General features: G+C 41.7%; 1 protein-coding gene across 3 annotated transcripts in view; it reads left to right on the forward strand.

The window, feature by feature from the left end:
- Window positions 1-306: 306 nt before the first annotated feature.
- LOC309701318 (pre-B-cell leukemia transcription factor 1) overlaps window positions 307-26,373 on the forward strand; it is a 63,200-nt gene continuing 37,133 nt past the window's right edge. The window contains exons 1-2 of one of the 3 annotated variants that reach the window (XM_082525428.1): window positions 307-1,037; window positions 1,880-1,953. In XM_082525428.1, the coding sequence (XP_082381554.1) occupies window positions 850-1,037; window positions 1,880-1,953 (262 nt within the window). In that variant the 5' untranslated portion in view covers window positions 307-849. The remainder of the gene's footprint in view (window positions 1,038-1,879; window positions 1,954-26,373) is intronic. The other 2 variants (XM_082525427.1, XM_082525429.1) reach the window with 2 other exon arrangements.

The raw sequence follows: 26,373 nt of genomic DNA on the forward strand, positions 1-26,373 counted from the left end.
TCTTGGCACAGCATGGAGATGAAATGGTCTCCACGGGGCCAGCTGGGGCTCTTGTTGAGGTCAGAAGGAGAGGCTAAAGCAGACCTCTTATTATTTATTTGGAGTTCAGGCTCTATCCATCACTGCGGGTCCTCAGAGTCTCCCTAGTTGTAAGGCAGCAACCACATCTTCCAGCTTCTCCACTGAATCCCACTCTTACAGTCCAATGATAGACGTTTCACGAGAGGCACCTCAAGGTGGGGCTAAATGGTCTTACAGTATATTCCCAATCATGTCGCGTAGGCGGAGTCTGACTCTCATGCTCTTTGCTATGTTGCTGCCTGCCCAGCTTCTACTATAGCTTACATGACAAAAGCAAGGGGATGGAGTGAGTGAAATAAACCTACACTTCGTGTTTCTCACAGCCACTTTTTGGGGGGTAATTTAGCAGGGAGAGGGGGGTTTGGATCTCTGCGCGACATTACAAGAAAACGCGCATGTTTAGTAGTAGAAAGCAGCTGCCTGTCTCTTTTACGCATATCCTACTCCAGTGAAGGCAGCAGCAGTTCAGATCAGATTTCACATTCAACCCCGACCAGCTGAGAGAGGGAGAGAGAGACAGCCAGAGAGCAGGAGGGCTCGTTTCTCCGCTTTCGTCTCCGAAACCCCCTTTTTTCCTGAGCGCCACTGACCGTTCCAGCGAGGAAAAACCCGGGTGTGCGGCGCAGTTATCGGGATTTTTTTTATTTTTATTTTTTACCTCCCTCCCTCCTTTTTTTTCTTTTATGTATTTTTGCAGGATTTCAGCAGCGAGAGTACCACAGAGAATTAGATAAGAGGGGAGAAGAAGAAGAAGAAGAAGAAGAAGAGATGGACGAGCAGCCGAGGTTGATGCACTCTCACACGGGGGTAGGCATGGCAGGGCACCCCGGCCTGCCGCAGCATATGCAAGAAGGCACCGGAGGAACGGACGGTGACGGAAGAAAGCAGGACATTGGAGACATTTTACAGCAAATTATGACCATCACGGATCAAAGTCTGGATGAAGCCCAAGCCAGGTAAAGGACACACGCTGGTTCGCTGTCAAGAGACGGCGGCGGCAAAGTAGATAAAAAAAAAAACTAAAATTAAAAGATGGTGAAATTAAAAATAAAGAAACAAATTCTAAATATATGCGCGGACATTTTCAAATTTCCTGAGCGCTACGGCGAAGAGGAAAGTAGAAACGTAAAGGCGGTGCGTTTCTGTGCAAAAGCCGACACAACCGATTTTGCTCCAATTAAAATAACTCGACAGCCGCGCTTCAGCAGAAAATTAAAGTGTGTGAATATGGCGTTTATTGCCAACGTGTCGCCCACTGAGGGTATTTTTGAAACACTTTTACTTTAGCGCAGTCAAGCTGCTTTTATTAGTGCACTCAGATAAAGCTCATCATTTATTTCTAAATATGAAATGGAGTAAGCGAGTAACAGCCCGCGCTGTCTCTGGAGTGTTGTGCAGTTCACAGCAAATGCAGAGCAACTTTCTTACTTGTGATACATAATTCAGGATTTCACCCATCTTGTGTGTTCCGCCTTAAATTCAGCGAAGATGAAGTTATGCATTAAAAAAAATCTTTGTTTTTGTTTTGTTTGTTTTTTAAATTGATGAACTATAATGATATAATTTTATTTTCTTAGTGTAAATATTGGAGCGTACATAAAGGTAACTATCAAAGGGTTTATAGCACATGTGTACACATACAGCTGTTAATAATTTACTTTTTTCCCCTGTGATTGCTCTGCAGCGTTTAACTGCTAAATTAGTTAAATCGGTAGTTTCTAATCAGTAATTTAACACAGGATAAAATCTATGCTTTTCCTTGCTGTGGTTTGCTCATAAAGCCACTTTTCTGTTTCAGGAAACACGCTCTGAACTGTCACAGAATGAAGCCAGCTCTTTTCAATGTCTTGTGTGAAATCAAAGAAAAAACAGGTATGTTCATACTAATTTCGCAGGAGTGTGTACCACTGCTCTGTCGCTGCCTCCAAATATCCTCACGCAGGTGAAGGGAATTCAAAAGTGCACACACTGTATTATTAAGTAGCTGAAAAACCCACAGAGGCACAGTACCTGCTCTCCTTATCACCAGAGTCTAATTTGCTATTGAGGCTCAAATTCACGTTGGAAGGCTCGATTCAGTCACAACACAATTCACCATATAAATTTCAGTGACATGTAAGACATGTGTTTCCTCATGTAGCGCCAAAGTCTGCGTGTTTTAGCGGTTTCACAATAGGAACTGTGGACAATTACCTCCAACAGTCCTTATCAATTATTGTGTCAAAATATGAATGAGGTTCTTTTTTGATGCTATTGTGGAATAATAGAGAGTATTGAGCAAAAATTGTCACAAGCACGTTGATGTCTCCCCTTGTGAGTTAACTGTCAAGTCTGCTGAATACGTCTCTTTCTATTATGTATTGTGTCTCTCTATTAAAGCAGTTGTGAGAGAGCATGTCAGCAGAATAATTGCTAGGAGAGAAATAACGTAACATAGGAGGCGTAAGTCATGTTTCCAAATCATTCTCCCTGTGACATTTTTGAAATTGGCACAGAGAGAATTCAGTGCACTTCAGCTTGATAGCGTGCACCTCGTCTTTTATTTCCTTGTCTTTACACCGATGTGCTTTAGGACTCTTGCAAACTTACATTGTTGAGATACCGAGTTGCCAAAACCATGGCAGCAAGAGTCAGGGTTTCTGTGTTTCCCACTCATTAGTACATGACATCAAATGGAAGGGGGGGGAGGGGGGGGGGAGAAGATATTGTTTCATTGTCTCCAAAGTTGCACTTGCTTATACTTGACCTTTGTGGTAGCGGTGATTGGTGCTGTTTGTGTTGTTTCTCGTGTGTGTGATCCCACCCTCGCTTGGTGCTTTCATGGATGTTTTCATTGAGGCTTTCATTGAAGATCACCTCGCTGCTCACCCCCCCCCCCACAAGCGTGGCAGTTTATCTTGAATCGGCCACTGCCTCAGGAGAGAGCAGGGGGGCCTTTTGAAGCCTGCTGGCTCACTCTCAGTTTTGTTGTCTTGGTAGGTTTTATCGAAGGGGAGTGACACAGTTATGCATAGTGTTTTACTCCCTGGCGCTTCTCGGAGTTCATCTAAAGTTCGGCTCTTCTGAGAGTACAAAGTAACTTGGACCCCTTCCTGCCTGCACTCCCTTTTGTTTTCGCTTTCAGCTGGTAACCTATAAATACAAGGTGCAGCATAAGGAGCTGTGTGCTGGAGATCTGGTGCCTGTCGTGTTATTGTAGTTTTTTTTTTTCATTTTATCCAGTCAGCTTTGTTCTAGTTTAGAAAGAAACATTTATGCAGTTTCTACTAATTCGGATACACTTTAAATGCCACAGTAGAAATAAAGCTCAGAGATTACTACAGCAAAGAGTAACTGTGCATTTCTCCTTTCTCACACCTCAGCTGTGCAGTCAAGTTTAGTGTAAATAAAGTATGGAGTGTGAAAAACACTTCCTTCCATGTAACACATCAAGTCACTGACAGATTAGGCGCCATTATACAAAGGTTGTGCCCGCTCTTTTGACTTAATCCTTTCAATAATATTTGCCTTTCTTGATGAGACCAGCAGTGTGCATTTGTACACGATGAGCGATATTATGAATGAATATTTCTTGGGTCAGTTTTTGAATTTCAGCTGTAAAAGGCTTCTCTGCTGTGTTGTGAAAAAGTCGTAGCTTGTTGCTCCATCTAGTGGTTTTCCCTTCTTTTGAAATCTAATTAAAGTAGTGGAATTACTGAGTGTTTAATATCTTTTTTATTGTAATGTAATTGAAGTTAAGAATTTTTTTTAATGTACATTTACACAAATCTGAGGCTATACTGGCAAAACAAAGTAGCTGAATTGGCTTTTATGTTCAAAGGTGCTTCAATGTTTACTGTAAAGTGTAAATTTGGTTCTTTTTACTACATTTTTTTGGCACACCTTTTTGCTTAGATGTTCTTCACATTTCAATATTGAAATTACTACTAAATCAGTATGAGCCACTTTTAAATATTTCAGCGCGCAGCTTTAGCAACTGCTCGGAGCTGTAAGTGTGCGGCTGTAACTTTGTCCTCAGTAACCATCAGAGTGCAGAGACAGTGTGTATCCACAGAGCTGCTGTTTGCTTGTGTATATTTTCCATCCCTGGAGCCGCTGACAGCACCTGCAGGACACAATGCCAGTGCTGATCTAGGGCCTGAACTTGTGACCTGCTCTGTGTATTTTTACTGGGAAGAAGTGAGCGATGGCCAACAGAAATATTGTGCAGTATAAACAAGCACAATAGAACACCGACACCAGGGAGGAAAAAGAGGAGGAAGGAACACTTTATTTAAACCAGTGTTTTTAGTTGCTTTTTTTCTTCCTTTTTTGACAGGCAGCGGCTCTGACTTTACCCAGATTCATTCCGGGCATATTTGGGCTGTCTATTTTACTTCAAAGGAATGCTGTTTTCCTGATGCTGTGTGTGTGTGCGCGCGCGCGTGTGCAGCATCATACATTAATAAGAGGAGACAAAGCATAAAATATATAGAGCATATTAATTATATGACTGTATTTATCTCAAATGTGGAGCAAAGGTAAAAGCAGCACAGCTTCTCTGTGTTAGTGCTCATCGTAGCTGTGCCGCTGAGCTCTTGTAGTTTCACATAGATACTTTCCAAAAATATGTCGTAACAGTTGGACTCCACTGCCATTGGACGATATAATCTTTACCTCTCACTAACCGATTTCTTTAAATTAGCAGGGTGTCAAAGGTGAATATATCAAGTGAGCTATTTATTTGTCTATTAATGTATCTTTATCACAGGTATTTGTAAGGTGCCCTGTTTTTTTTCTTGGGCTTCTCCTTTACTTTTTTATGATTGATGAAAATGCCTCTTTAGATAAGCAAAGGCTTGACAAACTGATTTGGAAAATGAGCCGCCTTGACCTCTGTAAACACTTCATCAACATCGTAAATCTCTGGTAGTGTCAAACAAAACCACTCCTTGACTGAGCTGCTCAGTAAATGCGCTGCGCTGACTCGCTGTTTAATTTTTTTCCTCTCAACCTCAACAAAAGGCCAGCTTTCTCGTGGCCCGTGTTTGTGTAGTGTAAGGTTTCAAGCCTAGGGGATCCTCCATTTATAAAAATGACTAGCCGAGTGATGTAATGTTATTTTTTGAAGGGTGAAAATAGGGTGTTTTATAGAGGGCAGCCGAGCAGTGTTTGACAGGATGAAATGAGCCAGAGGTCTGATTATGGAAGGTGCGTGGAAGCCTACACTACATTGACTTGTCAGACCATTCAGATGCTTGGCATCTGCCTATTTGTATTAGAGGCTGAACTCGGCTCAGCTCTGCACGTCACTGGCGAAACGCTTTGAAGCAGCCTTCGAGGTGATCGGGTATGATGTAACCTTTAAAACATGATACAGCTGGTGCAGTGCTGAAACCGCTGGTCAATACTTAAAAATTGGTAAGATGACAGAAAATCTATCACCGCTGTCATTGATATGTGATCAATCACCTTTAAAGCAACAATACAAGTATGTCCGACGTGAGGATCAATTTATAAAAGGAATATCTTTTGCTTTTTTGCCACTAAATGGCTTTTGTTATTGACTGTTTTTATTAATGAATTGGTTAGCTTTGTGACTTATTAGAAATCAGTGACTTAATGCAGTTTCATGGGATCAGTCAAAAAGTATTCAATTTACTGTAATTTAAGAACAAGAAAAGGAGTAAATTCTCCCATGCGAGCAAACAGAGTTGTCGATTTATTGGTTTTTTATACTCAAACAATTACTTTAAACAGGTCTCGACACATTTCGATCAGCCGATTAATCAAATAATTGACGAGTCTTTGCAGTTTGCCGCAAAAGAGAGATCTGAAAAAAATCTTGGAAAATTGTGATCACCTTTCAGTCCACTAAATGAAGCAATTGACAGATCAATCACAATTAAATTGTTTATGAACTGTTTTCTTGAATATGTACCTGACTGATAAACTGACGGTTTGGTCTATTACATGTTAGAAGGTTGTTAAAAAAAAGGAGTTAGCTGAAGGCTCTGTTTTCAGGTTACCAAACTGATACACATGGACTTGATATATGAAATAGCCACATTACAGCAGCAATTAAGCGTTTGTAGGGCTTGTTGGGAGTCACTGCAAGTGCAAAGCAGCAGGTAGTAACAGTACACATTACCTTCCGCGTACTGTATTACATGTCGAGGTGGATGTCACGGGGCCGTGCCTCCCCTCTCGTGATCGTCTCCCGGTGGACGCAGATACGTGCAGCCTTTGTCTCCCTCTTATCCTTCCTCCCCCGTGCTGATACAGCAGCATCCAGCAGGAGAGAAATGCCAAGCTCGCCGCCACAGCTGTTTCCCCAATCGCTCTGCTTAATCATCCACTGAGAGAGAGGAAGAGCTGAAGTCTAATTCTGCTCTGAGGATGTCGACGACTGGGGAAAATGTGTTTTGATTAACCAACATAAGGCAGACTTTTTTTTTCGGTGCTGCATTTGATGCAGAATCGTAATCACAGAATCATCAGCGAGTGACAGCATTGTAAATGGCGAGCTAATACCATTACAGTATAGAACAATGTGGTTACATTATACATTATGCAAATTGTCAGTCGCCTAATTGATACATGTTAATCATATTAAGGAGCTTAATTATAGGAATCTTAGTGTGCTGCGATTTGGTAATTAACACTGACATCACACGTACAAGGAAAGTGATCTATTTTTTTCCAGGACACATTTCTCTTCTCATCCTTGTGAAAAGGAAGCAGCAGCTCTACATCGTTTTTATATTTTTGAATTTCCTGAACTGATGAATGATTTTCTTCCTCTCTGCTGAAGGCTACTGGAATGCAGTTTGTAGAAAAAATTACATTTAGCACCCAGCAGCTCTGCCAGTGTGGAGATTACAGACTGAAGGCGAGATCCAAGCAGACTTGTAAAAGAGCGCGGGCCTCAATCTTTTACCTGAATGTCGACTCCTGCGCCTAAATATCACTGTTCTGCCATTTACCTCGATCAAGGCTCTCTTTGCAATCTCAGTCCCTGCAGGTTTGCTCTGCCTTTTTTTATACTGGCCTCCTTAATATGTTACGAATTTAATCAAGTCTACAAATTTGTTATGCACGTTAAATTGAACATGCAATGGCACATTCGAATGTGGTTGCCATACCAACCCCCCAGGAGTTCATTTTCCATAATGTAGTGTTTGGAATCTCATTTCCTCCACTCTCCCCTGCTGCTACTTGCAGACGCCACCTCCAGGCTTCCACTGTATGTTCACCACGAAGGAGGCTCGACTGCCACAGCTTTCAAACACTGGAGGGAGGGAGAAAAGAAGGAGAGAGGGAGAGAGAGGCCTCTCTCCACGTAGTGGAAATGACACAAATTAATATACACTACTTAAACCAGACCAAGATTAATGGTTCCCTTTCGCTGCAGCTTAGTCCCACTGTCAGTTGCCGGGTGCTCGTTGGACAAAATCAACACTAATCAACATTTATTCCACTTTTGCCCTGGGCTCTCAGGAGTCTGGCAGGACTGCCTGCCCCCCCTCCCTTACCTCCTCTCTTCCCTCCCAGCAATCCACCCCTCCCTCCGTCCGTCTCGCTACGCTTTTCACCTCTCATCCAGCTCCTCCATACATCACCCTCCTCACACCGCTCGGCTCCTCAGAGAAGAGTGCGCCCCCTCCTATCAGGCCACATTAGAGTCATGATAGATTTTCTCTTTTCATTTGCATCTGATATTTAACACAGCAAAGCAGTTGCTCTGTCACTTTACAGTACAAGCGTATGAGCGCGTGCACGCGGGCTCTTGTACGCGTGTGTCTTTTTGAAGCAGTTGGTAATCTTATCTGCACTCAGTCACCACTGCATTATGGGAAACAGGATATTCATTCACTGCTCAGTCAGGAGTGTGTATGTGTGCACGTTTCAAGTTGTGTATTTATACAGCACTTCATTTGCTGGAAAGTAGTATTTTAGATTTCCCACCACCAGTAAACTGAACTCCGAGGTGTCACGTGTGCATTTTCCGAGTATCCATTCAGCTTATCGTGCGCGTCGTAAATTTCCCTTTGATTTCAGTGACTGGCACTCGGATCTGCTGACTCTTCTTTCAGCTCCACCATCAGCCTCGCACAGCAACAATAAGTGTCCCGTGAAGGCTCATAATTGGCCGAGCTAATGCAGGTCACAATTCCACTGATGCTGCACGACTCTTTGTCATTCCACCAGCTATGATAAAAAAACGCTCACATAAGAAATATGAACAAAATTAAAACAGCATCTATATCCTGACTGTAACTATGGGGCAAACATGGAAAACATTATATCTTGACTGAGGCTCATGCTGCTGCAACTTAAGGAAATTTTAATGTTTTCCTTCTTGTGATTCTGATGCTTTGGTACATAATAGTATTTATTCATGCAGTGTGATTTTTCCACTGGAAGTTTTGAGGACAGACAAAGTAATTCAACCAAAGGAAGGAAATAATAAGGAGAACTACATCTGGATGATGTAACGATTCACCATCATTAAATTTTAGGGACTGTTAAAATTGTTGAAAATTATTACATGATCCGATAGTGTTATGGATATTTCTGGTTAATCCATCAGCAGTAAACCGAGCACTTAAAAATTCCAGTTTAAAAATAATTCCTGACATTACTTCCTGATATCTGGATATATAGGACTAATGTTAATTTAGCTGATGTGGTTGTCAGATGCTGTACCTCGAGCACTTCCAGGTCGTATAACATAACATTTTTAGATTTGACACAATACCTGTAGATGGAAAAATCTTAAATATACAAAGTCATGCAAGTAAGTTTGTTTCCATAGTTGTAAAACACAGCAGCCTACTAGTAATATTAGCATGCCACTATAGATGCACCCACTGCTGTTTAGATTTCTAAAAGTCTGATTTCCTCATTCCATTTTTTTCCCCAAATCCTGTTCATTACGTTGTAATTACAAATTCAAAACATGAGTTGGCGGTAGGATTGTTGTCAGTGTTGGAGCTAATAAACATTAAAGAAGAGTAAGGCAAAAGAGAAAGAAAAGAGAAGACCTCAGAACCAGTTAACTGATTGGCAGTCATGAAGATGAGGAAAGGGGAAATGCTACACTGCCAGATTACTGACTTTACAGAGTTAGCATCATGAGAAAGCAAGTTTGGAGACATTATCCAAATCAGTTCCCAACTGGAGTGATTCCAATTAGTGCCTGGGAGATGTGACATAGGTTAATATGATCACCAGAGAATCATTTATATCTGAAGCTGATTGGCCAGTTTTTAACCATGAGTTGTCAGCTGTGAAAGAATTATTTCTTTATGATAAGTTTCTTTAAGTTTCAAATTTATAACAAAAACAAAAAAGACAGATGGGAAAAATAGACCTTGGCGTTGGATATTGGTTAAGCTTATTTCAAAGATTGACATCAGCCCAGAATTTCTCAGTTGGTCCTTATTTGTCACTCAAGTAAGGTGCTGAAACACCCCCCCACCCCCACCCCCTCCCTCCCTCAGATCTACAGTCCTCTTTTGTGTGCGTTGTTTTCACAACCATTTGGATTTTCATTCATCCAGCTATTGTCTTACCCACTTGTTCCTATTTAGGGAGCTGGATGTGCTGGATCTATTCCCAGCAGGCATTGGGTGGGAGCCAAGGAAACACACTCAGCGGGTGAACAGTCCATCACAGCAGTTCAGATTTTATTAATGTCCAGTAATCTGAGGTGGAACCCCTACTGCGACAGTCTCAGATTTAGAATCTGCGTGTCGCTTTATCCCCCTCTGAAGATGAAATTGTGCAAACAGCTGATGCCTCTTTTCCTACTTTGCCAAGATATTCAGCGCAGTGTTGTCCATCTTGTAGGACTGCACGGCCAGAGGCATTGTCATGGAACCAACTGGCCTCATTGAAGTGACACCTAGTGCTTTGTCAGCTTTGTGTCTCAGGTGCCAACCTGCGCTTCCCAAAATAAACTGTCATGCAATGTGGCAGGACAGAAAAATGTAGAAGGAGCATGTTGGGGCCCTGTGCCCCCCTGAAAGGAAACAAATGTTCCATAGCAGAAATGTATTGTGGCTTTGGATGCCTTCCCAGCACCGACACCAGCGACGTGGAGGGAAACTTAAAGCGTGGAGTGTGATTGTCTGCAGCATCAGCAGGGGTCGCAGCAGGTGGGAACGTAGAAGTAAAACGTGAAGTTTCTGTGCATTGACATAGCTTTTTAATTGCAATTATTTCAACTTATTTCATTTCACTGTGGACCTGTTAGAGTTTGACAGCTCTTTGTTACTTGCAGACATCCTCTTCCAGAAATAGCTTATGCTTACTGTAGTTAGCTGCTCTTCCTGTTTTTATAAATGGTCTGTCATTTTCTCTCTGCGGTGCAACATCACACCAGGGAAGTGAGCGGAGGATGTGTTCTTGGTTGAAGTCACTTTCAGACTGGTGTCAGGAGGCTGGAAAGGGTGAGCATGCGGAAAGTCATATGCAGAGATTCCTTACCGACCTCTAAAGTGTGACCACCAGCCGTGTCTGCCCTGTTGGATTTGGCCCTGAGTGTGTGATTCCTGCTAGATCTCGCTGTGGCCAGTGTGTTCTATAGCTGCTATGACATTTTTATGACTAGTGGACTGAAGTAAAGGTGGGAGTCACAAAGGCTTGAAATGGATCTGCACCTCTATAATGAGGAACCAGCAGCTAATCATGCACACAAAGGGAAGGCTTCTGTAGGCTGACAGCGAAAAGTATAATGATGTTTCACTAAACATGGATTGCAGAGCTGGAAAGGTTGTGATGTGAACATTGTTTGAGCCAGGATTGTCTGGAGGAGGAGAAATGGGCTCATTAATACTCTACAAGGGGGTCACTGCTCCATCCAAGCGAGACAATAAGCACTTCTGTTAAAGCCGTGCACCTACTGAGCTCTGAAATGTTACATTTGTATGTTAAAAATTGTTTTTCAGTACAAACAAAACACAAAAGATTTTTCTAAAATTCAAAGTACAACTAATTCTCGAGGCTAATATTTGAATTTTACAGGAAGTCAGCATAAAAGACGTTTTTTATTTCTAATAAAACTAAACCAGTTTGCTAAATCACGTTCGTTTTATTACACTGTCACTGTGACAGCTACACGACTTGACAAATGTAATAAATTTTAATTGATTGAACAGTCCATGGTATAAAACTGAAGATGGATTCATTTTTTACACTTTTTGTTTTAAATAAATATACCAAATAAATCATTTCTAAATGAGATTTCATCCACATTTATCCTGTTGCTCCATCATACCTTTAGCTGTGATGCTAACGTTGCCAAAGGAATATGAAACGTGAATGTGCTTTATGTAATTCCAATACTAATGTCATGTTTTAGTTGGGTTTTCTTTACCAAGGAATTCAGAATGGTGTTTAGTGTCTACTGTTATACAAGATACAAGAAGCATAACTGGAAAAGGCTACAAAACTAGCTAAAATAAGCTATCTGACAGACTCTGTTGGTAACTTAATAAGAGGAAGTATTTTAATGTTGCAATTTGTCTTGTACAAAGTTACATTTTACAAAGTGAAGTTAGACCGCTGACAGACCTCTTGGAAAACATCAGGTGCAGGGGTCATTGCAGTTTCCATTAGCCTATGATAATCCTACTAACCAATTTTAAAAGAAGAAGAAGAAGAAAAAAAATCCAACCAGTGACAAATCATTTTTGGATTAATTTCTTATTTATTCTAGCAGTATTATTGCACCGTTATTCCAACATTACACCTTTTTTAATTGTACAATTAATCAGCCAAATAAAAAAAACATCAGGATAATAATTGATAATCAACATAATCATTAGCTGTATTTCTAACAGCCAACTGGCCGACCTGTCATTGCTCTTCTAGCTGATAAATCCGCTCTGCTCCTGCCTCCGCTGTAAAGAGATTGTGTTGATAAGTTAATATTCTGACAACAGAGATGAGATAAAGAGGTTTAAGGAGTTTGGAGGATAGTGTAACCTTGATAAAACGCTCATCTCAGTGACACTGATTTTCACCATCCATCTTCATCTGATATGAAGTATGCAAATGGTGGCATCGGCTGGGAGTGGAGTACGGTGCTGTTAAATGGGCCATTTCAAATGTTCTTTGTACCATGCTGACTTCCAAAAAATTCACTGTCAGCCAGCTCAGCGCAGACTGAAATCTTTTTGGAGACACTTTTCCACCTTTATCTTATATCTTCTTCTATTTCTTCCCACTTCCATCCGCCTCGCCCTCTTTTTTTTCTTCCCTTCTCCAGCTTTCCCTTCCCCTCTCCTTGCGTGCCATACAAATTAGGTAGGCACTGACAGTGTCAGAATGGCTACTCATGAAATATTAACAGCTTGTAGAGAATTTTACATTGCTACATTTCTCTTCATTTTTAACTGTGTCAGCACAGGCTGTGGAACATTTATTTGTGTGAGTTCAGGAAGGCTATTACCCTAACAGCTTTTTTTTCTCCAATGTTGTAGATGATATCCATCAACCCTCTTTCCAAATTCATGCAGTCTATCTCACCTCAAATATTTTTGCCTTGCAAATGGAAGTGATTCGATTGTGTTTATTTGTACCTACCGCATCCTGGATACGTGATCTTTGGGTACAAGAGCTTCGATGTAAGAAGCTGTTTATTGCCTTATGAAGCTGGTAATTATCTCCTTATGGGTAAAATAAGAAAAACACTGTGGATTAGACAACATATGGAAGCCTGTTAAAATGTCTGCATGGAAGGTAAACCTTGGACTGACTGTGATAAACAATGAGTCCAATTATAAGTTGTTGAGGATCAGTATTACCGAGCGTTAAAGAGAATCTAAAAGAGGTGCCATGCTTCTCTTGTTTGCCTTTAAGACGGTTGATTTTGCTTTTATTTTTATTTTTTTATCTCTACTGGTCTCCAAGCGCCTTCAGCTCAGTGGGCGGGGTTGGCCTCTCTCTCTCTGCCTTTTTGTTGGATGGCCTCTATAAAGATGGAGCTGTCAATCATCTGCAGGCTTCCCAGTGCTGAGAGGCAGCATCAGCTCTCTGTGAGAGACTGGAACAATGACTTTTGTTGTCACACATGTGCATTTCTGTGGAGCGGTCTGTGGACAGCGTTTTGCCCTTTAATTAAATTCATTCTTTCAGTCTGGAAGGAGTCAAACAGATGAGAGTCTAAATAATTGAACAGACCAAATACAAAGATGGACATACAAGCCATTTTGGGCTTTTTTTGACAGCTTATTACAACTTGGGCAACCGTTTCTCCTAGAAATCACGTTGCTGCCCACAAAGCACCAGATGTCTTTGGATGTTGTTTTCTGGTTGGCCAGTTGTTCCCTTTAAAAACACGTCCATTTAAATCTAAAAATGAAGGTTTAGTAGACGCCCACGTCACACCTAGCCATTGTCTGGCTTAAATCATGTATCTTTTTTTGATGCAACACTTGATTGACGTTTTATTTGGTTGCGAAACGACTGTGATTAAACAGCCACACAACATTTACTCCTCATACACAGAGTAGCATTACAGATGGCAGCATTTTTATTTTTAAATATAAAGACTTGCTTTGCTGGTTACATCTGCATGCAATGTTATGGATTTCATGGTGTTACAGCTTATTCTGTGTTGTATGGTGAGGTTATCTATCCTCTGGACAGTCTAAACGTATTGTTGCTACATGCTAGTGCAGCATGGTGATGAATGGTGTCTCACAGCAAACCCACTGGCTGCTTTAACCTTGGTCACTGGTTAACCAAATCCCACATTGTTTAGACATCCAGTAAAATCGTCTTCCCAGGTTTTTGGCGAGTGGTGCATAAATGGTTCGGTTAAATTTAGAAGCATAGCATCATTTTTAGATGTATATAGTGATGGAGTCGATTCAAGGGTATATTTTTTCTTCTATCACTATTTGTATAGCTAATTGTGGCTAATGTAGAGGTTTGTCTATATAGCAGGAATTGACTGTGGAATAATTGCTTATTATATAAAGAAAAGACATGTTGGAATGCTTCAAAAGTTTTATTTTAAATCGTCATTGTCTCATTATTAGTGTATTTTGCATTTTGTCGTAACTCTATTCTTTAAAATAAATGAATAAAATGATAAAATCCTGAGAGTAGTTTCCTATTTTAGCTAATCTAACGAATTTAAAAATCAGGGCTGTAATACAGAACAGTTACTATTGATAAAAATCAGTTTTACACTGATTTATTATACTGGTCATCGAACTTGGAGTCAGACAACATGTGGAAACTGTGGCATAGTCCGCTAGTATTAATAGGACAGAGTGATGTGACTCACTGTAAAAGACAACAAAAAGGTAAATCAGATTCAGGTGTAAATATTGCTTCTATCATAGTTTTGTTACTTTGAAAAATAAATGGAGGAAAATTAGTTAATGAGGTGTGTCCTCCTCTCTTATTATATGTGGCTGGGGCTTCCTCTCCTCCTGACTAATGATGATGTGTGGCACAGGTAGCTGTCAGCAAGGCATGATTAATTAAAAGAAAAACTAGGCCGATTTGTCATATCGTTCTAACTGTGGTCAGAGAGCAAGGCGACTTGCACTGCTGCTGCCTTCCCACCCGCCACTGTACCTTGACTTCTAGAGCTTGTTGAGTTCTACAACTGTTTGTGAGAAGTCTCATCAGCTCCAGGGGAGTTTTTATCAGCGTCTCTCTGCTTAGACTGTCTCAGCACAAACCCGATAACAATTAGGAGGCGTCTGCTTTGGAATGGAGCTCAGATACATAACCGTGCCAAGCGAGGCTGACATAACGAACAGATCCAGCACAGAGGAGAGCACTCCTTTGTTGAGTTTGAAGTCTCAGAGAAGCACGGATCCTTTGCCACTAACACAGCTAAAGCCGCATTTGATGTTCAGCGTTTGTGTTTTAGAGGCTCATCCATGCAACATTGATTACCAGCGCTGAGATTCCAGCATTGCTTTCAATGCACGCTGACTGAAGCTTCTCAGCTGCCTCTCACTGCAGGCCCAGCAAAGAGAGCAGGAGTCTTGTTTGTGTTGGACTGCAGTGTTGCTCCCAGCGTGCAGCCTGGCCCTTGTCAGCGGCCCTGTCATATCTGTCTCGGGCCTGTCCCGGCAGCCAACCAAGGCTCCCACGTCACAAAGGCGGGCTCATCCTGGGAGAGACAGGTGTCAGCAACTTCCCCCTTCCGTACCCCCCCCCCCCACACACACACACACAGGCAGATGCCTGCTGCAACAGAGCCTTATATTTGAAGCTGAGCAGCTTGGAAAGAAGGGTCATCTGTGCCACCCATTCACAGTCGCCATATCGCAAGAGACCGCAGCTCCATCAGCTGTGTGAGAGCGCTCGTGTCAGATACGAAGCATCCACCAGAGGAGACTGTCCCGGTCCGAAAGCATTACAGACTGGGGCTGAGTCCTGACTGACTGACACACTGACTGACAGCTTTATTGTGTCCTTTGAGGAACGAGGATAAAAGGCTCTTATGAAGAGGCCTTCCAAACACAGACCGCACTCGGTCGTGCTCGAAAAGAATTACTCGTTTCTTTGTATGCATTGTTGTTTCTTTGTGTAGAGTCCAGGTCTTTCAGCTGACAACACGATTTTCTTTTAATTGTCCAAAAGCAGCTATGGAGAAGTCTGACTAGCTTTGGTTTCAAAGCTTCAGGAATAGCATTTAGAATACTGTGTAACTGTACTACAGTGTAGGTTTGGGCGTTATGTTAAAATTTTCCAATCATCCACCATCGGTCCAGTATACAAGTGTACAAGTACTCCCTCTGTGTGCTCACACTCTTACATATTCATTTAATGTAATAAATTAGTACAAACTGACATATTTGGCTTTATTTTTGTTCTAAATCAGAGAAAACTGGCATCCCTAAGGACCTAAATGAATGAGCTTTGCCAACTTTACATGAGCAGAGATGTGAGGGTAATATGTGTTATTTGATGATCAAGAGGGAAAACCTTAAATATATGGTAGTGTCGGTTAAAAACTACCAAGCTAGCCTAGCAGGAGCTCTGATAGCATGTTAGCTCAGAAACTAGTAAGATACAGGAATACCTATTTCCACACTGGTGCTCTATTCCATTTAACTACTTAACTATGAGACCATGTGACGTGACCATGCAATGGCAGTTCTCCACAGGGCTATAATCACTAGTCATATATGATGAGAATCCCAGTGAGTATCTCTGTATGTTATGGGCCAATACAAAGAGAAGGAGTGTTATTCAGTTTAAGTTAATTATTTAATGTTTTGAATTTTCAAGGAGGCAAACTATTAAATTAGCAAAAATTACACAATAAAACTCATGTCAGTCATTGATGGCAGATGCAATCCTCTAATCACTTAACCTTACAGCAGTTCTTGAAAGTACAGGCTGCCGACTCATCATCACCAGAGGCGTGGCTGATGATAACAATCAAATATAAGGCGGAATAAGTCAAATAAGCTGCTACTCTAATAGTAACTCTGAGGAGAGACACTTCAGTAACGTAACTTTCACTATCATCAAGTTTTCTTTTATTTACTTTGACGTTTAACATTAGATAGCTAGCAACGTAGCGTAGTAGTCAAGCCCTGCTGGCCGTGACGTGACTGAGCCAAGTGCGCATTTCTTTTATTATGAATCTTTGCTCAGGGCCTCAGCAGACTGTGGAGTCAGCACTGATCATGAGTCTAGTACACCTTGAACATGGCCATAAAATGACCTGTGGGTGGTGCAACTCAGAAGGCAGAGCAGGCCGCCTATCCAGGCTTCTCAAGTTTGTATGTTGAAATGTCCTTGGAAAAGATCCTGAACCTTATATTTCCCCTGGCATAAAAATGTGTGCAATAAATAAAGCATGTAAGTGCATAAAGTACTGTGTGTGAGTCAGTGTGAATACTGAATGTGTAGTTTTAAAGCACTTTGAGGGTTGTTAAGACTGGAAAAGCATTAATAGCAGTCCATTTACCATTTAAAATTATTCTCTGGATTTTTTTAAGCTGAGAGACAAAGAGAGCAGAAAAAAAACATGGTAACGTCGCCTCATTTTAGAAGCAAATTTGTCCTTGTTCTGTTCCTGATCTACCTGCCAGTGCATGACATTTTTATTCAAAGAAGTGACATGAAATAGTGAGCGCTATCCCCGTTCTCGTGTCTTCATGCTATGCGGCCAGCATCTCTATTTTTCCCCTGCATGTGTTATTTTTGCAGTGATCTAAATTGATCCAGGGTGAAGCCAGACAAAGATTGCTGTATATTTAATGTCTTTCAGCAGCCACATTAAGAGTGCATTTGTATGGCAGTGGTGGTGGGAGGTGAAGGGGTGGGTGGGGGCTGCTGTGACATTAATAATTTAATTGCAGTCGTGTATCTGAATGCTGCAGGAGCACCAAGTGATGGATATTTTTAATGATATGAAGAGCGAAACCCTGAAAGATCAATGCAGGCAAACACACACACACACACACACACACACACACACACACACACACACACACAGTATCTGTCAGTGTTAATCTAAGTGCCTGGTGAGGATGATTGTGCTCCCACACTAATATTGTTTTGGTCCATAAGCCGTCTGGTCTGATCTTGCGGGCTGAAGGTCTCCGGCCCAAATGACTCTGTCCCCTTTGCTGGTGCTGTCAGAACTGACAGTCCTCATGTTTATTTCATCTGGGCTGTCTCGTTTCCCTATCCTCCAATGTCATTAACGCTCTGAGCCAGGACCCTGCAGTGGCGCGCCTAATGAATTCCTCTGCGGCTCCTCACTCCCCACCTAGTTACCCCAGCTCAAGGTGTCAAATTAAAGCAGGCTGCAGAGAGAGAAAGAGAGAGAGAGAGAGAGAGAGAGGAAACGGTTTGAATGTGTCTGTGTGTGTTTATGTTTGTTTTAAGTTTGTTACTGAGAGAGCCTTGATTTCCTGACCACCAGAAACAAGCGAACTTTTAATCTTTTAATTAAAAATGAGCCAACAACAATAGACAAAAACACCTCTGTGGCGCAGCAATGAGTTTGATGCTACAACACAAGAGCTGTGTCTGATGTCGACGTGCTGCTTTAACCTTCTTTTTGGTTTTCGATGTGTGTGATTATTAAGCCTCACTTGATGAGGAATTGTTGCTTTTTAAGATTCGGGATCTCCGGGATAATTTGGGGAGTGAAATCGGCAGCAGTGTGGATGCCCGGGTGACTGCTAATTGTGCTTATTTAGTTGTCATTGTGATAAGCGTAACGAGGCCAGACGTGTTATTGAGCTGTGAGGCTGCAGTGGGGAAACAGATTTCTTACATTCAGCCCACATTGATAGCGCCTTCATGATGAGCATTTGTGTTTCTGGTAAATCTGCAATATCATTTGTTTCTCTCTTTTTCTTTTTACTTTATGAGTATACAAGACACATATTGAGGCAAAGCGATGCCGGTTCTCTGTCAAAGTGTGTGGGTCTATTTCCCAGTGGAGACCTTTCAGAAGTGACCACAGTGCTGCAGCCTGAGAGCCAGAGGAGCAGGCCTCCTTGTGTGGCTCACTCTCTCTCTCTCTGACAGCGCAGGAAGATGGAAAATGGTGTCAATCAATTCATCAGAGCAGCACGGGTGGCTGTGCAGAGAGGAGAGCTGGGGGCGTGGTAATGGCAGCATGCAGGAGGAGCGCAGCGCATGATTGTGGCTTCCTGCTGCAACTATTCCCCCTCACTGCTATAGCTGATGCTGCAGTCCCTTAATGGACTGAGTGACGGTACACCCACCGGCTACAAAAGAACCCTGTGGTGCATCCTTAGTGGATGGCGTTGTGTTGTGTCGTGGGAGTGTTTGAAGGGGCCTCCTTCACAGCATCTCCGTACGCTGCACAGTCACGACCGTGTTTTGGTCCACCTCGGCACTTAGTCCACGGCTTGTTAGGCTAAAAGAATGTGCTGCGTTAATTAAAGATGTGTAAATATGCTTGAATGGGCTGCATCTTCACATTAGAGAGATTTGCGGAATCAGCGCTGTAATATATTTTAATTAAGGATTAATTAAAAAATAATGTGGATTTTATTTTGCCTGGCAGACTGGGTTTGGGCATGATTCTGGCGTCTGCTGTGAGCTCATCAGTGGAATATTGAGCACCTCGCCGGCTCCTCAGGAGCACGGGGAGACTCTCAACGTCTCCTGGAAACAAAAGCTCTGCCCTCTTGCCTGTTTGGAAAAAAGAAGAAAGGAAAACACACATTTACTGTGGGAGGGAGTGGCCTATGCGTTGGCTTAATTAAATTTTTTTCAACCCCCCCCCATCCTCACCCTCACCCATCGTCTTCCCTCTTTTTCGGCTGGAAGAGCAGCAGAGTGGCTCTGAGACACGGAACACTAGTTGTGCTGGCAATTATGTTAATGGGATGCTATTAGGCCATGATTCCGTATGAGCGATCGGGGAGAAGAAGAGCCCCGGCGGCAGAAAATGATAACGGAGCGTGCGCCTCGTTGATACCGCTCCAGCAGGATCATTTGCATAATGAACCCTCCCCACTAACGAGGGGTGTGGCCTCGACACTGAGCTACTTAGAGAGCTCGGGAGTCGCAGCATGAGGCGAGCCGACACTGAAAGCACAATGTGACAAAAAGATTCATGGACTTCACTAGTCGTTGGGAAAGCCATTTTGGCACGAATGTAACTGTAGCATGCAAATTCCTGTGCTCGCTCCTTCACAAACTCAGTTTACAGGCACTGCTCAGTGTGTCTTTCTACAGAGAGACATGACAATGCAGTTTCTTTGTAATGCACTCTTATTTTGAAAAATGAATGAGGCAAGTTCCATATTGCCAGCTCTTTGGTCTAATCTAGTCTTAGAGTGACTAGAATCAAAGGTGATTTTTTTCCCCCTGTGCAGCGTTGGCACATATAGCATGCTGTTATTTTCGGTACAGTCTAAAATGTCTTTGGCTTCTATAAATAGTTACAAATCAAATATTCATTACGCTGCCATTCTCAATTAATTCATGTTCTTTTTATACTTTCAACCTCTCTTTAGAGGCAACATTTTGCATTCTATGTACAGCACACACACACACACACATGTATACAGATAGCGTGTGGAATATTTGGCTGTATGATTCACTAAGCGTTAAGAAGGAAACTACCTTGGGGCACCAAAGCCCTGTGGATTCCCTCAGCAGCAAAAATAAAACAAGCTGAGCTCCACTTCATTCACACTGCTAAACACACTGCATGTATAGTAGCCTTTTTAGTCTTATGTATACAGATGAGGTTATGCACTCATGCTATTGATCCAAATAGTGACAATTTATTATTAATCTAGTAGCACAAGGTTGCATTTTTATTCATGCATTGCTCCTCTCTCTTGATGTCTTGATGTATTATTTGTGTGTCCACGCAGAGCACATATTTTCCTGAGGCACGGCCTGTCGTCTTTAGACACAGCCTCAGGATTTGATCAGAATGATCTGGAGGCCCAGGGGAAGACATTAAACACCCAGAATGCCCCTCAGGCTGCTCTCCCCTCCTCTCGTTCTCAACCTTTCATTCTCCCTTAATGAGAACTCCTCCTAATTATTTCAGTGGCTGGAGCGTGGGGACACAGCCGGAGTTAGATCCCCTGCGCTCGGACGTGACTGCTATGCTGATGAAGGCAGGGGATCAATAATTTAGGCCCTAGCCTTAATGGTGGGGTGAGAAGAAAGCGATACATCTGAGTCAGAGATTACATTTTAAAGGCACAGCCTGAGCTCCAGCCGGAGTTAACTAGAAACCCCTGAATGTGTTTGCTGTAAACAGCTGACACATTTATGTTTACTGGAATCCTTATTGCGCTTCCTCTAAAGCTAAGTCTGTGTCTAAGTGCTTGTTTACCTAGCTTTGTATCTCCTGGATTCAATTATTGCAGTCTGCACAGTCACTCTGAAAATGTCTCGCTTGCCAAACGATTTGCATTTGAAGTACATGTGGATATAATTGATTTAGAGGCATGAATATTGATAGCATCTTATTAGCTCGGTGCCCATCCCTCAAACCACTCTGTGGAGAATAATGGTCCTCTGAGCATTTTTCTGGTCATCTTGCTTTAGCGGATGCACACATAATCTTTAAGTGTACAGAGCATTGGCTCCATGAAGCCCTTCCATCTCCCTCTGGGGAGGCATCCATGCATCTTTTAAGGACTGTTCACATCAAGAAGGCCTGAGCAGAGTACCCTGCAGTCTCTCCCTCAATTATTAAAGCTGGGATTTTGATGCTCTTTCTCTAACTTAGCTTTGGAAGAAAGTGAAGGCGAGAAGGGATCCACATGCAGGGGACAGTAGCCAAACCAAACCTCACATCCCTCCTTTAGAAGGAGGAGAAAGATGGTGACAATTTTCTGTGGCAGTTTATTAGAAGATTCTTTTTCTTTTAATGGAAACTTGGAGGAGGTTTTGAAACATTCATATGGATTTCATATTGCAGACATTCCTGCTTCAAACAGAATGATTCACTGCGGCTTGCATTACAGTTTTCCAGCGCTGCGTACACTGTCACTGTGTGATAGAAAAAAGGGCTGCATCCAATTATAACAGGGGACACATTTGCTCACAGTGTTTCCTTTGATTGATGTGTGAGGGCTGTGATCGGCCCTCTAACGAAGTCCAAATAGCTCAGATTGAAACATTACTTATTGACTCAGCCTGACAAACAATAACATCGACAACAGACATCAGTGTCCTCTGTGCTCGTTGCCATAGAAGTGGTAAATATGAGCGATGAATCAACTAAGTACAAGACAAGATCTCACGTTATTCTCTTCATCACGTGTAATGTAGGAAGATTTAGTTATTGCATTCAGGAACATGGTACAGAATCCCCACTTGGCCTTGATTGGATCATTGTTTATTTTTTCCATTTAAGTGCCAAGGAAGTCATGCAGACTCCAAAAATGGTTTGGCTGATGGCAATGGCACTCCATATAAACTCCCATCTATTGTCTCTGTGAATTGCAGCTGCCTTTAACTCTGATTAAATATTGATATCCATGTGAACACTTGTGCCATATTGAGTGCTTTATTCAGAGCCACAGTCTCCCTCTGCAGTATGGAACGAGCCGGTGTCCGCTTGAGAAATAGGCCCATTGTTTCTGGGATCATTTTTGATTTATGGCGACAAAATAAAGTGTTCTGACACGGAGCTGGAATTAAGACTCGCCCGATCTCCCGCTAAGGTGTTGGAGAATTTGAATAAATGCTTCTGAGAGTGCGAGCTAACACGCGTGTTCTCAGTTTACGGCACATGTGAAGCTGCTGTGAATAGCAGTGGCTGTCGCAGTAATTTAATATTGTCTTCCACGGGCATAAATATTCTCTGGTTGGGAAAAGACAGAGGATTAGTATGGCCTAATTGATATTTGACAAGATTTATTCATTGTGATTCCACAATCAATCAAGACAACACTCTTTAAAGTGGTTTGTTACATGAAAGCCGGTCATATCTTTGATTTGCACAAGCGTGGGTCAAAGTGTGTTATACATGCTTACGAAGACTTTGGAAAGATTATGTGCACATTTGCGTCTCTTTAAGGTAGACGTGTGTCTCGTTGATGATTCTGTGCCTGAATATAATGGCGTAAATTGTCATGAGAACTATGGAGACAAGCTTTAGTCTTAGTATTTCCTGTTTTACAAGTATATTTATATATTTAAATACATTTTCCGCACACAAATAGCACTACTTACATCAGTACAACATAATAACTTCCTATAATCGCTCTCTGTCTTTCTTTTCTTTTCATTTTTATTCCAGAATTAATTCTCAGTACATCCTGCTCAGTGTTGTAAATGTGCTGGATATAACCAAGTTGCAAGAGGCTGGGTGCAAAAACCAATCCCCATATTAATTCACAATGTTATGAAAAATGTTAACAGACAAGAAACTGATTTGACCTCTGTGGCTAATCTCACCTTTGCACAGTAACAACTGTACAGAAACGATTTTTAAAAAAAAAAAAAAGTCCTTCATTTAAAACATTTTAGGAGACATGGCTGCTAAACTGAAATACAAGCTAGCATAGAGAGCAGGACTCGACCGCTGTGTGCTAAACTACAGTCATTTGAATCACTCAAACACTTTTATGGCGTTATTTGACTTTTGACTATTTGATTATTTGAATTGTTTGACAAATGCCCCAGACATCTGTGCTCCAGTTTTGTTGAGCATGCTAGCATTAATGGGTAACTTAGCGGGCAACACCCCGCCCTCTTCTTCTGGCTCCAAAAACCAACAAGGTGATGGTGAAAATGCTAATATTTAGTCTTCAAAATGTAGCGTTACGAATGCCCATCTTTTGCAATCGGAAGACTCATGGAAGAGTTTTGGATAAAACAGAGTTGCAAGGTAAAATTAGAAATAATTAGTAAATGAAAAGATTATTTATGCTAAAAACACAGAAATTTCAGTTACTACCACTACTTTGATCTTTTTTACTGCAATACTTCCTGTTTAGCTGCTTCACATTAAAAGCCTTCCAAGGGCTCGAATAGCGTAATCCCACTCATTCCAGTAACACATTCTGCAGAATGGTTTTTTTTTCCATCACAGTGATTGTGACTGCCATTGAAAATAATTAGTGAATGAAAATTGTTCATCTGCTGAATGGGGAAATTCCAGTTGCTTCTTCTTTGATGGATTTGTTTGTCCTGCCTAGATGCTTAAAGACTTCCAGCAGTTTAAGGAGCAAAATCTGTTCCTTTTCTAGTAATGCGATACAGACGACCGTAGGAAGTGACCGCTGTTCAGCAGTGATTGAAAAAGAAAATGGCAAAGTAGACACGATTAGAAATGCATGACTATTGGTGAAATTAGAGCTGAGGAATGTGCATTGTTCCATACTTATCATGTGAGCCATTACAAGGCCCCGAAATTCCTCTGAACCCTAGTGTTGTTTAGCATCTGCTTTATTTGTTCAAGCTATAATTTGAGAATTGTTCATTACTGAAATCCCTGTTTTTATCTGAGAACCTACTAAACTCAACCATCAGACAAATTGCACGATAATCTGGGGACCCCATCATCTTGGATTGCATCCACAGATTAGCTTGAGGCACAGTGGCGCTCTCTCCCTCCTGTGTCTTTCATCCCACACTGCAATAGTTGCCACATACTGAGATAATGCTACTGCAAGAGGAGACATTTTCTTTCCTTCTCTCTTTCTGTATTTCTCTCTTTGTCTTTTCTCCGAATAATAGATCTCCTGCCAGTGGAGTTTCTTTTTTCCCCCCTCTGTGTTTTGCTGATATCTCAGGGTCAACTCAATAGCTATATGAAATAGAAACATTATAGACTCTTACTTTGAGACTTTACAAGTGTGTATGTTCATGCAGTATACCACGATCCGTGTCTGAAATGCCATGCTCTTGGGAGAGGAGAGCTATCCACATATAAGAAATGAATGAGGTAATGTGCTGGGAGGTAATGGGTTTATGCAACATACTGGAACAGAGAAGCTCATTAGGAGACTGGAGCCTTTACCCCAGTGCTGCTTGCCTTTACTCCCTTTGTCATAACAGACTGGTGGAAGCCAGGGAATTCGGAGCGGGAGTGGCGGGAGGGGGGGCTGGATCCATTTTGGGAGGTGGAATTTAATATTGGGAGCCTTTGCACAGAGGCACAGGTGAGTTGCTTTATGTATGAAATGGCCTGTTTCCAAGCAGCAAACTAGCCATGTCACTTTTACTGGCAAGGAGCGCAATCAGTGAGAATGCACTCAGTATTAATACTATATAAGCAACCTACATGTCATATTAAATGTGCAAAAAAGGTCGATGGAAATAGTGATTGAAATCAAAATCTTAAAAATAACTGCTTAGAAAAAGCTGGAGCTGAGTGCTTAGTGCAAATCAAAATGTGTCTGTAGTACTAAACTCCTTCCACAAGCAAATCTCACCACTTGGCAGCCATATTGAAACCCCCTCTGAGCACCTATTTTGGCAGTTATTTTGAAACATTATCTGCAATAAGTGTAATTTCAGTGGGCACCCAGGCATAAACACTGCATGTGTAGTTTCACCAGTCCAAAAAAAAAAAACAGTTAAAAGTATGCAGCCTTACTAACAGAACAAGGTTACAACAGAAGAACAATAGAAGAAGTTTGACCTGAAATACAAATAATTAGTTTAGGGCGAGCGATGAATTATCATCAGTTACATTTGCTGTGTGGGTGTCAACTGATTATTAGAACATGTTAAAATAGTGTAACCAACAACAACAAAGGACATGAGAAGTTAAGCCAACAGGGGAATGCCTTAACTTAGTCTTTTTAAATAATATAATTTTAGTTGTTGGTAGTTTCAAGTGTTATGAAACTACCAACTATGGAAAGGCTTTTAAGGATTTTAATTGCATTCACTTTTGAGGGCATTTTTCACTATTTTGTGCTATTTTGCAAACCAGATTATGCCAAGCAAACATTTTATTGCAATTCAAAAAATAAATAGATTCACTTTAGAACCTCTTGAGACAAATCCCTTAAAATCGAGAAGCTAGAATTAGGCAGTTTTTGGCACTTTTACTTAAATGTAATTTGATGATTGCATGATTTTTAAAATACTTCCCAGTTTTTGTCAGTTGGCTCATCTGTAACCGAGTTATTGTTTCAGTGTGTATAATTTGAAACTTATACTGAATACTGCACGGGCTCCCTTAAAGTAGTTTCCATTCAGTATTAATGGCCAGTTCATTTTAAAAGGTTTAAAACATAGTCTCAGATATCTGTTGTGATATTGCGAAATTTGTTCATTTAACTGTAAACTTCACAGCCTGGATTTTAAAAGTGAGCAGATGCACTGCTACAGAAATAGTCTCTTTGCTTTGATGAGGATTTTGTTGTACAGCGAGTGTAATGTTTTGTTGGTAGCTGCACACAACACGACAGGAAAATTCAAGTCTGGGCTTTGTGCCATCCACAACGTTATCACACATCAGTGGACAGCACATCAGCTGATGGAAGTGTGTGCACACTTTGCTCAGTGCTGGTGTCTGCATTATAACTCAGCGGATAACATGCTTCGATCATGTTTGGTTTGGATGATTGAGATGTAGTTGAGAGGGGGGGTGTGTGTCTCTGGCTAGGGTGGTAGGATTTGTTTGGCAGGCAGGCATCACCAGGTTTCTGGCCTCCGTGGAGGCAGAGTTTCCGGTCTATTTCCAGCACAGCGTGTTCATTCTAGGTGACTGGGGGTGGGGGGATTGGGGGAGTGTGTGTGTGTCATTAAAGGCCCGTCCTCTGCCTCTACCCAAGTGTGAAATGCTGCGCCTTGGAGATGCTGGTCTGCTTTTGTTTGTTCGACCACTTCAACTCAGAG

The sequence above is a fragment of the Aulonocara stuartgranti genome, assembly GCF_965226115.1.
Source record: "Aulonocara stuartgranti genome assembly, chromosome: 23".
NCBI lineage: Eukaryota > Metazoa > Chordata > Actinopteri > Cichliformes > Cichlidae > Aulonocara > Aulonocara stuartgranti.